The sequence below is a fragment of the Pan paniscus genome, chromosome 15 (genome assembly GCF_029289425.2).
Source record: "Pan paniscus chromosome 15, NHGRI_mPanPan1-v2.0_pri, whole genome shotgun sequence".
In the NCBI taxonomy this organism is placed as follows: Eukaryota; Metazoa; Chordata; class Mammalia; order Primates; family Hominidae; genus Pan; species Pan paniscus.
The window spans coordinates 93,294,926-93,309,688 of record NC_073264.2 but is presented as its reverse complement, the minus strand read 5'-3'; the positions used below and the strand labels follow the sequence as shown (position 1 = coordinate 93,309,688).

At 39.7% G+C, this 14,763-nt stretch overlaps 1 protein-coding gene across 3 annotated transcripts in view; it reads right to left on the bottom strand.

The window, feature by feature from the left end:
* The window catches only part of CPSF2 (cleavage and polyadenylation specific factor 2), a 43,964-nt gene that overhangs the window by 15,083 nt on the left and 14,118 nt on the right, over positions 1-14,763 (bottom strand). For all 3 annotated transcript variants that reach the window (XM_003832778.7, XM_014347690.5, XM_063596386.1), the window contains 3 exons: positions 12,268-12,383; positions 8,255-8,442; positions 7,310-7,600 (listed from right to left, as the gene is read on the bottom strand). In XM_003832778.7, the coding sequence (XP_003832826.1) occupies positions 7,310-7,600; positions 8,255-8,442; positions 12,268-12,383 (595 nt within the window). The remainder of the gene's footprint in view (positions 1-7,309; positions 7,601-8,254; positions 8,443-12,267; positions 12,384-14,763) is intronic.

The following is a 14,763-nucleotide window of genomic DNA, read 5'->3' as shown; positions in this document are numbered from 1 at the left end:
AAAAGAATTAAAAATTACAGATGTGGTGAAATACACCTGTAGTCCTAGCTGGTAGGAAGGCTGAGGCAGGAGGGTCACATGAACCCAGAAGTTCAAGGATGTGGTGAGCCACGATTGTGCCTCTGCACTCCAACCTGGGCAACAGAGACCCAAACTCAAAAAAAAAAAACACACACACACAAAACAGGGCCTGGTGCGGTGACTCGCGCCTGTAATCCCAACACTCTGGGAGGCCGACGCAGGTGGATCGCCTGAGGTCAGGAGTTCGAGACCAGCCTGGCCAACATAGTGAAACCCCATCTCTACTAAAAATATGAAAAAAAAAATTAGCTGGGCATGGTGGCACACACCTGTAGTCCCAGCTACTTGGGAGGCTGAGGCAGGAGAATCGCTTGAACCCGGGAAGTGGAGGTTGCAGTGAGCCGAGCACTCCAGCCTGGCGACAGAGCAAGGCTCCATCTCAAACACAAGAAAAAAAAAAAACCAACAAAAAAAAGGTGTTCCCAGAAAAAAGTGGCTAGTTTAACTCACGACTCAAATAAACATACAAGTGTTTTTCTTGGAGACAGCCATTGTACTTTAGTACACAACGCAAGTTCTTTATTAATACTTCCCATCTTGTCACCCAAATTATTTTTAAAAATCTTTTACTAGGCCAGGCGCAGTGACTCATGCCTGTGATCCCAGCACTTTGGGATGCTGAGGCAGACGGATCACAAAGTCAGGAGATCAAGACCATCCTGGTTAACATGGTGAAACAATGTCTCTACTAAAAATACAAAAAATTAGCCAGGCGTGGTGGCACACACCTGTAGTCCCAGCTACTCAGGAGGCTGAAGCAGGAGAATCGCTTGAACCTGGGAGGCGGAGGTTGCAGTGAGCCGAGATCGTACCACTGCACTCCAGCCTAGACGACAGAGCAAGACTCATCTCAAAAAAAACAAAAAAACTTTTACTGAAAGAACTTAGTAATATTAGTAACTTTTACTATTCCCTCAAGGACTTTTTTTTCTTTTTTGTAGAGACAGGGTCTCGCTATGCTGCCCAGACTGGTCTCAAACTCCTGGCCTCAAGCAATCCTCTCCCCTCAGCCTCCCAAAGTGCTGGGATTACAAGCATGAGCCAGTATGTCTGGCCCCTCAAAGACATTCTCTTTCAAATTTCTTTTGTTTAACATACCTTTATACTTTGTAGAGGCAGAGTGTTGCTATGTTGCCCAGGCTGGTCTGAAACTCCTGGCCTCAGGTGAACCTCCCATCTTAGCCTCGCAAAGTGTTAGGAATAGGCATGACCCATGACGCCCAGCCTCTCAAGGACATTCTTAAGTGAAACTAGCTTTTTTTTTTTTTAATGACGTGTACGGTGGTGAAAAATGCAGTGGCTACTAGTGGAGTTTTAGGCCAAGGTGTAAGCACTTCATGCACCACTGATCTTACTCATCAGTACAAATGTAGGCACAGTGAAAAGGCAAATATCATCTTACCAGTATTATGAAAAATAGTTTTGGCTTTGTGGACTCCCTGAAAGGGTCTCAGGGACTCCCAGGCATCCTCAAACCACACTTTTGAGAACCACTAGATTAAATAATCACAGCACACATATAAAATGTACTATTATAAAATTACTAAAAAGCTTTCATTTATTTATCCAAAAACATTTAAATGTTTGTAATATACCAGGTACTATGTAAGGTAGACCTATATCTTCTTACATTGTTCAAGAAGGACTCAAGTGAAAATACAAGTCTCAGGATATGTGGAATACATGATAATTTGGTCCCATCTCTCTCTCTCTACATATATATATATACATTTTTTTTCTTTTTTTTTTTTTTGAGAAGAGGCCTTGCTATATCGCCCAGGCTTGCCTTAAACTCCTAGGCTCAAGCAATCCTCTTGCCTCAATAGCTGGGACTACAGCCACATGCCACCACACCTTGCTCCCATCTCTTTAAAAAAATAAAATAAAAACCAGGTATTAGTATATCAATAAGAAAAAAAAAACCCAGAATATATATGCTTCAAAAATGTCAACAGTTATGACAATTAAATGCAGTATGTAGTCATGGATGCAAACCTGGACAAAAAAGGAAAGGGTAATTATAAAGGACATTGTGGTCATCGGTAAAAGGTGAATGCTGAATGGGGTCAATGGGTGAAATGGAAGGATGGTATCAATGTTGATTTCCTGATTTCAATGGATGTAACATAGTTTTGCTGGAGATTGCCCTTGTTTTTAGGTAACACACACTGGCAATATTTAGAGATAATGATAAAATATTTGCAATTTTTCTTCAAATGGTTCAGAAAAAGTAATATTGTGTTTATGTATATATAAGTGATAAAGCAAATCCAGTAAAATGTTGACAATTGGGGAATCTGGGTATAATATTTTTGTAACTTTCCTGTTTGAAATTTTTTCAAAATTAAAAGTAATGGAAAAGGGGGAATCTCTCTGAAACTATTCTAGTTCAGGGGCTGCCCAGTGGGGTAAGGGGAGGGGAGACAAGTAAAAACAAAAAAATTAAACCAAAATCAGATTATTTTCATGTATAAAATAAATGGGTGATTTACATGTTTAAGGCCAGGAGCAGTGGCTCACACCTATAATACCCACACTTTGGGAGGCCAAGGTGGGAGAATTGTTTGAGGCCAGTAGTTCAAGACCAGCTTGGGCAACACAGCAAGTTCCCATCTCTATAAAATTTTTTTTAAATTAGCTGGGCAAGGCAGCACATGCCTGCAGTGCAAACTACTTGGGAGGCTTAAGCAGGAGGCGCGCTTGAGCCCAAGAGTTCAAGACTGCAGTGAGCTATGATCATGCAACTGCACTCCAGCCTGGGTGACAGGGAATGACATGACCCTGTCTCAAAAAATAAAAAGTTAAAATAAACAAATAAATACATGTTTATATTTGGCATCTCACATTTGCCTAATAACTTATTTGAAAATAAGTTTCATTCAGAAAATAGTGGGTTTTTTTTAAAAACAGTTAGCAACCTACATAGATGCCTTTTACCCACCAATAATCTTTAACAAAGTATTTACCTCTGTGATTTAGTTTATGCCTGTTGCTATAAATTTTTATCTCCATCTTATTTTTCATTTAAAATATGTAAGATTAATGGCTTATTCAGAAACAGATTTCTAGAATAACCAACTCAAAAATATTTTTCTTCCTACTCCTTCACCGTATTACCTCCAACTTACTCCTTTTTCTAATCCAAATCTACTCCAACCTATTAATCCTTCGTTGTTCATTTTTGCTTTTTCTAAACGAGTAAGACTTGACTTAGAAGGGCATTAGATATAGATGAAAAAATACCATACTTGGTAAACTTTTCTTATCTAACATAATCAGAAATCTAGTTTATTCCATATTCACTTTTTTGATTATTCATGAATTCAACCAATGCACTCACTGAAGACCTCCAATATGTCAGGCACAGTTCTGGGTGCTAGGGATACCAAAAAACAAGGGCCTTTTTCTCATGGAATTCATATTCTAGTTGATGGTGGGAAGAGGAAGACAACAAAAAAGAAATACATCAGATGGTAATGAGTGCTAGGAAAAATACTTCAAGTAAGGTGATGGGCAGCTAAACCGGGCAGGTATTTTAAATCTGTAGTCAAAGGCCTACCTGAGGGGGTTAAACCTGAGGCCTGAATGACCAGGAGCCAGCCATGCGCAAAGCCAGGAAAGAACACTATAGGCAGAAGAACAGCTAGTACAAAGATCCTGATGCACCGTAGGGCATAGAGAAAGTGGAATAAGCTAAGGTCAGAAGGTAGGTGGGGATTAGATCATGTGGGATCTAAGAAGCCTGCGTAAGTAGCATGGATTTTATTGAAAGAGAAGAAGGAAGGCTTTGGAGCCATTTAAGCAAGTGAATGACATGAAATGATGAATGTTTAAAAGCTCTCTCTGGGATCTGTTATCCAATAGGTACAGAGTTTCAGTTTTGCTACATGAAAAAGTTTTAGAGATCTGTCATACAACAATGTACATATAGTTAACACTACTGTACTGTACACATAAAAATGGTTAAGATAGTGAACTGTATGTGTTTTTGTTTGTTTTTTGAGATGGAATCTCGCTCTGTCACCCAGGTTGGAGTGCAGTGGCGTGATCCTGGCTCACTGCAATCTCCACCTCTCAGGTTCAAGCGATTCTCCTGCCTCAGCCTCCCAAGTAGCTGGGATTACAGGCGCCCACCACCACGCCAGGCTAATTTTTTGTATTTTTAGTAGAGACAGGGTTTCACTTTGTTGGCCAGGCTGGTCTCGAACTCCTGACCTCGTGATCCGCCCGCCTCTGCCTCCCAAAGTGCTGGGATTACAGGCGTGAGCCACCACGCCCAGCCTTCTATTTCTTTTTTTACCATTTCCATTTTTTACCTTAGTTGGATCTGCCCAACATGCCACAGAAATATTCTATTTCTCGATCAGGGTACAGGCTAGACAGGTGCATTCAATTTTTGTAAAAGTTCATCATGCTATACACTTAACGTAGGTTTCGGTACATATTACGCTTCAGTGAACATTTTTTAAACTTCCAAATTTTTGGCTTGAATATGTGGGAAGTGCTGTCTGAGATAAGACAGAACAGTATTGGGAGTAGGGGAAGAATAAAAATTGTTTTGGATGTGATCAAGTAGAGGGAAAACTGCTAGATAATGAAGATAGGCGGGATAACTGCAAAAGAACTATCGCTAAGAAGGTGAGCAAGAAAAGGTCCCTGAGCATCAGCATTAGTTATTAAAAAGGTCAAAAACTTAACATTTGATGTTTTGGCTGTTTCTCATTTCTTTAGCATGCTTCTAAACATCATTGTCTATTTTTTTCCAAACTTAAACCATTTTTCTTTTACTAATTCCTCAAATGGTTTATTAGACCTAATTGAATTTCTAGTAATTAAAATTTTCAAATTCAGTATTTCCTATCTGATGAAATTATTTCAAGTATTTCTGAGTTCTTTTAACCTTGTATTTCTGAGCTACTAAATAACCCCAAAGACACCATTTTACTTTGCTATACTTGCTCAGAATCCTTGCTCAACAATTCTATAATTATAGTACATATATCTCAGATTTTAGTTACTGATGTTATGATTTTCTTAAGTAGAGTTGGCAGACAGATATCTCTACCACATAGCTTTTAACAAACTAAACTTTCCTTAAAATGACTGCTAAGGGCCAGGTGCAGTGGTTCATGTATAATCCCAGCACTTTGGAAGGTGGAGTGGGTTAGGGGGTGGGGTAGGGACAGCTTGAGCCTAAGAGTTTGAGGGTACAGTGAGCTATGATGGTGCCACTGCACTCCAGGCTGGGTGACAGAGTGAGAGTCTGTCTCTAATTAAATAATTATATGAGTGCTACAAAGACAAAATGAGAAGCAGCTTTATGATACTGCTTTATGTTAAGGTTTGTTACAGCTCTATGTTAAGGTTTAGTCACCTAAACCTTTGTACAACTCTGGCAGTTATTAACCATCCCACTATATCAATTGCTACAAACTTTAATGATATACTAATTTTGAAAAATCGATAGATTTGATGGGCTGGTTATTAAGCAAATGATCTTTGGGTATACTGGTTAGTGAGCTAATCGTCTTGTTCCTATAACAGGAGATAAGGCAGCAAATGCAGATGCAGAATCAAGTTAGTACATTTAGTGGTGGAAAGATAAAGGAATTCCTGACTCACTGCTTTGACTTCTACGTTAAGTTTGAGACAAGATTATGTGCTATGAATGAAGGCTGAGAGTGAGCTGTAGGATGTTTGAGGAGAAAGAAGATATACAATTACCCTACCGTGAGAAAGGGAACATCCTACCAAATGCTGAGTACTGGTATAGGGTCCCCTTTTGAGATGTGAAGTTATGAATGTGAAAACAAATCTGTCTACACCATAGTGTTTAACTTCAGAAACATAAAGCTGCTTAAGTACAGGCACAAACCAAGCAAATGGTTTAACTAAGGTCAAAGCCTTTCCAGGCAACTAAAACAGAAGTGTAGGAGAGTTAAATGTATTTGCAAAATTTTGATTAATTGCAGACCACTGAGTTTAAGGCTGGAAGGATGACGGACTGTAAAAGGTGAGGTTCACGAACTGAAAGTCCCAATGGAACCGAAGAGTTGCTGTCATGGGAATAATAGGGAAAGTCCGCTGTAAATTCAGAATGATATGCTTGAGGTGGAGAACTGGAGACCTTTCAGCCATAAGAAGGTTACAGGCAATGACCACAGGAGCAGATAGCATGATAGCAGGAATGGATGTCTGAGGTAAGACGAAGGAAAAGATTAAGAAATAAGGTGTCAAGTAACTGAGAAGAACCAGACAGATCATACACATGGATGCTAAAGTCAATGAGAATAAAGTCCTGAACACAAGTGGACAGGAAGACTGTGAATCAGGGTCAAATGATGAATGAGTAACAGAATGACCAAGAGATCATTAAATGTCAGAAACAAGGAGGGGTCAGCATATCAGCAGGTCTGAAGGCAAAAACTGCAAATGGAAGATAAGTAGCTAGGAAGCTGCAATACAGAACAAGGAAGACATGTACTCCATTCAAAGTACATGAAACACTGAAAGAAAGAGTAATTACTTCAGGGGGCTACAGGATAAAGAACGTCTTTAGGAAAGAGTCTGATTTAAATTAAGCAAGAGACAGGAAAGGAACCTTTCACAGATTGAGAAAACACTGTATATGCTTACCCTCTGGGTAAACTAGAGGGTACCACGGAAAAGTTTAAGAATGAGAATTTCTTTTGAGACCACCCATGGCAACATAATGAGACAACGTCTCTCCAAAAAATAAAAATAAAAAAATAGCCAGGCATGGTGGCACATGTCTATGGTTCCAGCTACTTAGGAGGCTGAGGGAGGAGGATCCTTTAAGCTCAGGAGTTTGAGGCTGCACGGAACTATGATAGCACCACTGCACTCTAGACTAGGTAACAAAGCAAGACCCCATCTCAAAGAAGAATGAGAACCTCCAGTTAAGGAACTCTGAAATTTGTGCTATTAAAGGCTCTCTTCTACAGTAATTTTTTTTTAAGAGATGGGGGGTGGGTCTTGGCATGTTGCCCAGGCTGACCTCAAATTCCTGGGCTCGAGTGGTCCTTCCACCTCAGCCTCCCGAGTAGCTGGCACTACAGCACACACCACCACTCCTGGCTCTCAAGAGTAATTCTGATAAAAATCCTAAAACAATTTCAAGTTTTATTTTTGGTCACTATTTTTTATACATCATGCACAATGTATCCCCCAAACAGTTTTAAGATAAAGTTCACATACAAGTGCTTACCTCTATTTCTGTAATTTTTTCAGAAGGATTATCAATTAGGAAACGTGCTAAAGTCCCAGGAGTAGTTCTGTAGGTTAGAATGATTGAGTTTTTAGGGTCCTGACACCACTGAATAAAGAGATCCCTTGAAAATCCACATTCCAGGTCAGGTTGGCTGGCAAGTACAACTTTAGGGCTAGGTACTCGGGCCAAGTCAGAAAGACCATGACATAAAGAGAGATGGCGAAACTGAAACGGATTATTTCTTTTGTCTTCAAAACATCTCATCAATTTATCACTCATCCATTCTACCTAATATGGGGGGAAAGATGACAAGAATTAGAAATACTATATTATAACTTCAATATATTCTGTAATACTCAAGGAATTCAAGTTCTATCTTTTACCCCCACTGGTTGCTTAAATTTGTACTGTTTTGACAAGCAGCTTATTTTCTGCTTCCATTTCCCATTAGATTATCCCACCCTCACTTTCATCCCAAAAAAACCAATTTTGCATTATATTTCACATATAAATCACCTTAATCTTTTTGAAAAGGCAAGGTATATGTTCTAAATGAAAATCTTACTCCCAAAGACTGCTATTTCAAGGCAAAAAGCTTATTTAAAAGAAACAACAATGAATTCTAACATGCCAATGCTATGAGGTAGGTTCTATTTTTGTCCCTATTTTACAGACTGGGATACTAAGAGTTAGAAGGGAAGCAATTTGCCTAATCTTTAAAACAGGGACACAATGGAAACTACTTAATAGAATAAGTAGGGATTAAATGAAATAATACATTTAAAGCACACAGGACAGTAAATGGTTAATGGCAAGTTATCATCTTATTAACAATCTCTTCAAGAGAAAAATAAAATCCAAAAAACATTTAAGACACCCACTTCCACAGACCCAATCACTGTAGCAAACTTCTTTATTACAAGTGACAACATGAGAACAAACCTGGGACTTAGAAAACTCCACCACATTGTAACTGACATTATTTAGGAGTGCCAATGAGTAAACACCCAATCCTGCATCTTTAGTCCTCCAAATCTGATCAAGAAGTTGAGCAAGTTCCAAAACTCTGCCTGCTGTGTCCACTGCTATTAACACATTTCCATCACCTCGAAGTGTTTCCAGGACATTTGCTAGAAAACAAGAATGTAAAATCCCCATAGAACGTAACAATACTATGCTACAAAATTAAAGATAATTTTATCTCCCTGTTTTATTAGAAAGACTATAATTTACAAATAAGCAACTACTAGGCCAAGTACAAAATGAAGGAATTTTGTTCAGGTCATTACAACTGCTTTTGATTCTGTTGAATATCAAACTTCATATATTCAGTGTCATTAACTCTCAATCTTTCTTCATTAAAAAATTATAAATCAGTAGTCCTCAACACTTTATACATCATGATACACATAGAAAATGGTGTGTGTATCACTGAGAAAATTGTATGACCAGGCCAAATGTAACCAGCCTGGTGTTTCCGGGCTACCCTGGTCTCGCCTATCCACCCCAGTGAACTCCATTATGATGAATTCCCAAATTTATATACATACATATATACACTCACATAATTATATATACAGCCATCCCTCAGTACCCATGGGTACTGGCCCCGGGACTCCCACGAATACCAAAACCATCAGATGCCCAGGTCCCTCAAATAAAATGGTGGCCAGGCGCAATGGCTCACACCTGTAATCCCAGCACTTTGGGAAGTCAAGGCAAGAGGATGGCTTGAGTCCAGGAGTTCAAGACCAGCCTGGACAACATAGGGAGATCCCATCTCTATAAAAATAAACAAATTAGCTGGGCATGGTGGCACATGCCTGTGGTCTTAGCTATGTGGGAAGCTAGAGGGAGACTGCTTGAGCCCAGGAGTTTGAGGCTGCAGAGAGTCGTGATTGTGCCACTACACTCCAGCATGTACAACAGAGAAAGACTTTGCCTCAAAAAAAAATATATCTGCATATAACCTACGTACATCATCCTATATACTTTAAATCATCTCTAGATTGCTTATAATACCTAATACAGTGTATTAGGTATTATACACTGTATAATGTAAATGGTTGTTACACTGTTTTTTTTTTTACTTATATTTTTTAAACTATTGCATTATCTTCTTTTATTGTTTTTTCAAATATTTTCAATCCACAGTTAGTTGAATCCTCAGATGTGGAACAGCAGCTACAAAGGCCAACTATGTATGATACATAGTTTGTATGTATGTATGCCTATAGAATAAAATATAGATCATATTCCCTTCCAACAAGTATATCTTTATGGATTTCCTTCCTCTAGATGAAAGTCCCCTTGGAAATATGTGGTAAAACTGAACTCTAGCAAAACTAAGACTTAAAGAGCTGCTACTTTTTTTGTTTTTCAGTTTGTTTGTTTGTTTGTTGAGACAGGGTCTCGCTCTGTCACCCAGGCTGGAGTGCAGTGGTGTGATCATAGCTCACTGCAAGCCTCAACCTCCTGGCCTCAAGCAATCCTCCCATCCCAGCCTCCCAAGCAGCTGGAACTACGGGCCTGTACCACCACGCCTGGCAAAAATTTTCTTTTTTTTTGTAGAGATGGGGGTTGCGGCCAGGCATGGTGGCTCACACCTATAATTCCAGCACTTTGGGAGGCCAAGGCAGGCAGATCACGAGGTCAAGAGATCGAGACCATCCTGGCCAACATGGTGAAACCCCATCTCTACTAAAAATACAAAAAATTAGCCGGGCATGGTTGCACACGCCTGTAATCCCAGCTACTTGGGAGGCTGAGGCAGGAGAACCGTTTGAACCCAGGAGGTGAAGGTTGCAATGAGCCAAGATCGCGCCACTGCACTCCAGCCTGGCGACAGAGCGAGACTACATCTCAAAAAAAAAAAAAGAGATGGGGGTCTCACTATGTTACCCAGGCTGGTCTTGAACTGCTGGCTTCAAGCCATCATCTTGCCTCAGCCTCCCAAAGTGTTGACCATTGACCACAATGTCAGGTGTGAACCACAGTGTCTGGCTTGAGCTTCTTAAAATTGGTGCAACACGGTATATTATTAATAGTTACACTTTTAGTGGCAGGGCGCGGTGGCTCACGCCTGTAATCCCAGCACTTTGGGAGGCCGAGGTGGGCGGATCACAAGGTCAAGAGATCAAGACCATCCTGGCCAACATGGTGAAACCCCGTCTCTATTAAAAGTACAAAAATTAGCTGGGCGTAGTGGCGCACGCCTGTAATCCCAGCTACTTGGGAGGCTGAGGCAGGAGAAGCACTTGAACCCAGGAGGCAGAGGTTGCAGTGAACCAGGATTGTGCCACTACACTCCAGCCTGGCGACAGAGCAAGACTCCATCTCAAAAAAAAAAAAAAAAAAATAGTTGTACTTTTAAAGTAGATGAACTAAAAACAATGGTTGAAAACATGTTTAAAAATGGAATCCAATTTTCCTTGCTGAAATCCCTTATACCTTATTTAAAAAGAATATAAGGCCGGGTGCAGTGGTTTACGCCTGTAATCCCAACACTTTGGGAGGCTGAGGCGGGAGGATCACCTGAGGTCAGGAGTTCAAGACCAGCCTGGCCAACATGGCGAAACCCCATCTCCACTAAAAATATAAAAATTAGCTTGGCATGGTGGCGCATGCCTGTAATCCCAGCTACTTGGGAGGCTGAGGCAGAAGAATCACTTCAACCCGGGAGGTGAAGGTTGCAGTGAGCCGAGACTGTGCCACTGCACTCCAGCCTGGGCGACAGAGCAAGACACCATCTCAAAAAAAAAAAAAAAAGAATGTAAGATGAAGCAAGCAGCAATGGTCTACTATATTAAAGTGTAAAACACCCAAAATTAGTGGAATATTTATACCCTCATTTATCCACTTAGCTCTTTGTTCATTTTTCTTTTTTGAGACAGAGTCTCGCTCTGTAGCCCAGGCTGGAGTGCAGTGGCCAGATCTCAGCTCACTGCAAGCTCCGCCTTCCAGGTTTACGCCATTCTCCTGCCTCAGCCTCCTGAGTAGCTGGGATTACAGGCGCCCGCCACCACGCCCGGCTAATTTTTTGTATTTTTAGTAGAGACGGGGTTTCACCGTGTTAGCCAGGATGGTCTCAATCTCCTGACCTCATGATCCGCCCGCCTCGGCCTCCCAAAGTGCTGGGATTACAGGCGTGAGCCACTGCGCCTGGCCTCATTTTTCTTTTAGAGTGTATTTTTCTAATAGATTTGTACGAGGTCTTTACATACAGACATATGCCAGTGAGTGCCAGGGATAGCTAGCTATGTACTGACTGGCAAAAAGAAGCCAGTCTTTACACACTGTTCCACAAAAGTTAAATTCAAACCAGCTAAGTTTCTTCTTATACAAAAACTGATGGTCACATAATATTTTTTTCAAAAATACTAAAGTTAACCAATCTCTTATGACCAAGAAAAGTGCTAAACAGAATACAGTCATTCCCACTACCATGCATTTCCACAGCTCCTTGAAAAGGACATTATACATTGGGTACAACATTCACGATTCTGGGGACGGATACATTAAAAGGCCAAACCTCACCACTGTGCAACATATGCATTAAGAAACCTATACTTGTGGCCGGGCGCAGTGGCTCATGCCTGTAATCCCAGCACTTTGGGAGGCCAAGGCAGGTGGATCACCTGAGGTCAGAAATTCAAGACCAGCCTGGCCAACATGGAGAAACCCTGTCTCCACTAAAAATGCAAAAATTAGCTGGGCGTGGTGGTGCACACCTGTAATCCCAGCTACTTGGGAGGCTGAGGCACGAGAATCACTTGAACCCAGGAGGCGGAAGTTACAGTGAGCCGAGATCGCGCCACTTCACTCCAGCCTGGATGAAAGAGCGAAAGTCCGTCTCAAAAAAAAAAAAAAGAAACCTGTACTTTTATGTACTTATATTCCCTAAATATACAAAAAGTTACAAAATAATAATCATAAGGACGTGAAAGAATACCTACTCAGAAGCTGCTCATCTCTCTGTTTTCTTCTAGGCTGTACATATGTAGCATTGAATGAATCTGTGATAAGTAGGGAAGGCCTGCTTAGCATTTCCAGGGAACATCCATTTAAATGGCTATAAGAAAGTTTAAGAAGAGGAATATTTTATATCATTTCAAGTAAACAATAATAGCTTCTCTTACTTAAAAAATAAGCAGCTTCATTTATAAGGTGTTCCCTCCTCTAACTATAAAAATAGACATGCTCATTGATAAGAAATCCAGTAACTTCAAAAAAGTATAAAGAAGAAAATAAAAATCTTCCAGAGTACCATTACTCAGAGATAACTGACATAATATTTTGGTGCACATCCTGCTAACCATATAAGTTTTTCTATGCACATATGTATTTTTTTTATTTTTCTTTTTGCCCTGTCTTATGGTAAGTACTGATATACATATGTATTTTACAAAGCTGATATCCCATATACATTCCTATACGCTCAGTTCTATATCCTGGTTTTTACCCAGGACATAAAAATTTTTTTCTAAACTAAATGTTTATAAAAACATTTTATTGTGTCTACACTGTATTTGATCCTTTCCCTTTACTGATATTTCGGTCACTTATTTTTGCCATTATAATCTTTCAAAGACCATTTTTTACAAAAGCTTCAATTGCATTTCTGATTGTTTCTTTAGGTCACATTCCTAGAAATGTATTTACTGTTAATACATAGTACTGCTAAAAGGCTTTCCAGAAAGATTTAACCTCATCCAGAAAAGTTCAATCAAAAAGACTGACCAATTCTACATACTTCCCAGAAGAAAATCACCATTTAAAAATAATTTTGGACTAGTGCAGTGGCTCATGCCTGTAATCCCAACACTTTGGGAGACAGAGGTGGGCAGATCACTGGAGCCCAGTAGTTCAAGACCAGCCTGGGCAACATGGCAAAACCTCATCTCTACTAAAATTACAAAAATAGCCAGGCATGTTAGAGCGCACCTGTAGTCCCAGCTACTTGGGAGGCTAAAATGGGAAGATTGCTTGAAGCTGGGAGGTCGACACTACAGTGAGCCGTGATTGTGCCTCCAGCCTCGGTGACAGAGTGAGACTCTGTTTCAAAAAAATACATAAAAATGTAAATAAGAATAATAATAATTTTAATGGTATCTAACAAAAAAAGATCATTTAAATTTTCTCTTTTGACTTTATAACTTTTGTCCATCTTGCAACTGGTATATTTTTATTAATAAATTAATACTTGATCTTATATATATGTTGTAAGTTTTTGGGCAACTTGCTGCAAATATTTTCCTACTTTAATTTTTTTTTTTTATTTGTTGTTTCAGACATTTGAACCTGTATGTCATCAAATCTATCAAACTTTTCCTTTGTAACTTGGTTCATTATTTTTATGCTTACAAAGTCTTTTCCAAATCAGAGATCAGACTCACCAATATTGCTTCATTTCTATTTAGTTCTAATCCATCTGAAATTTCTTTTGTTATATAATTAAAAGGACACAAATTGATTTTTTTCCAAAATGGTTAAATCCTTCAATACCATTTACTCAAATAGCCATGCTGCAGTTTGCCACGGTTACTACGAGACTGAACGAAGAAGGACGAATGCAGAAATGAAAACTTAAAACAAAAGTAACTATTTTAAAGGAAGGGGTCAGGAGAAGAAGAAGAGAGCTCCCTGCTTCTAGTGAGCAAAGGGAGCCGCCTTCAGCTTCTACAGCCCTTCATATTTATTGGGTAGAAAGAGCAGGGAGGACGAGGTAACAATTGGTCAGCTGCTTAATTGATCACAGGTTCACATTACTGCTAACAGGCTTCAGATGTGTCTAATCACAAGAAACACCTGCACCTGAGGCCTGACTGCCCTCAGCATTCCTTCTGGGTGGCAGACACAGTTTGTCAGTTTGCCAATTTTCTGCGTTTATGAGAACAGTTTGCTGTTTACTCATATAGCCTCCAGTGGTATACTGAGTTGATCACGACCCTCACTCTTTTGCCCTGCAACATAGCCATCCTTTCCTCATTAATCTATAGTTATAAGTGTCTAAAATTCAGTCTATTTGTCTTAAATATTTCTTAATATAAAGATCCTGAGACTATTGTAATGTAACACAAAATAGCTATGAACTTAGTGTACAGATAAAACAAAACGAGCCTGTAAGAGACTAAACACCAAAATATTATATAGTAATGCTCTGAGTGCCACATGAAGTGTGTAAAATCATAACTAGAATTGAGTTCCCTTTCAAAGGGACTAACTTTAAACATACAGGGCAGTTATATTAGATGGTAATTACATTATGTGCAAGGCAACTCCTGTTTCTAAAACTATCAGATCTTGTGAAACCCGTTCACTATCACAAGAACAGCACGGGAAAGACCCAACCTCATAATTCAATCATCTCCCACCGGGTCCCACCCACAACATGTGGGAATTATGGGAGCTACAAGATGAGATTTGGGTGGGGACACAGAGCCAAACCATAT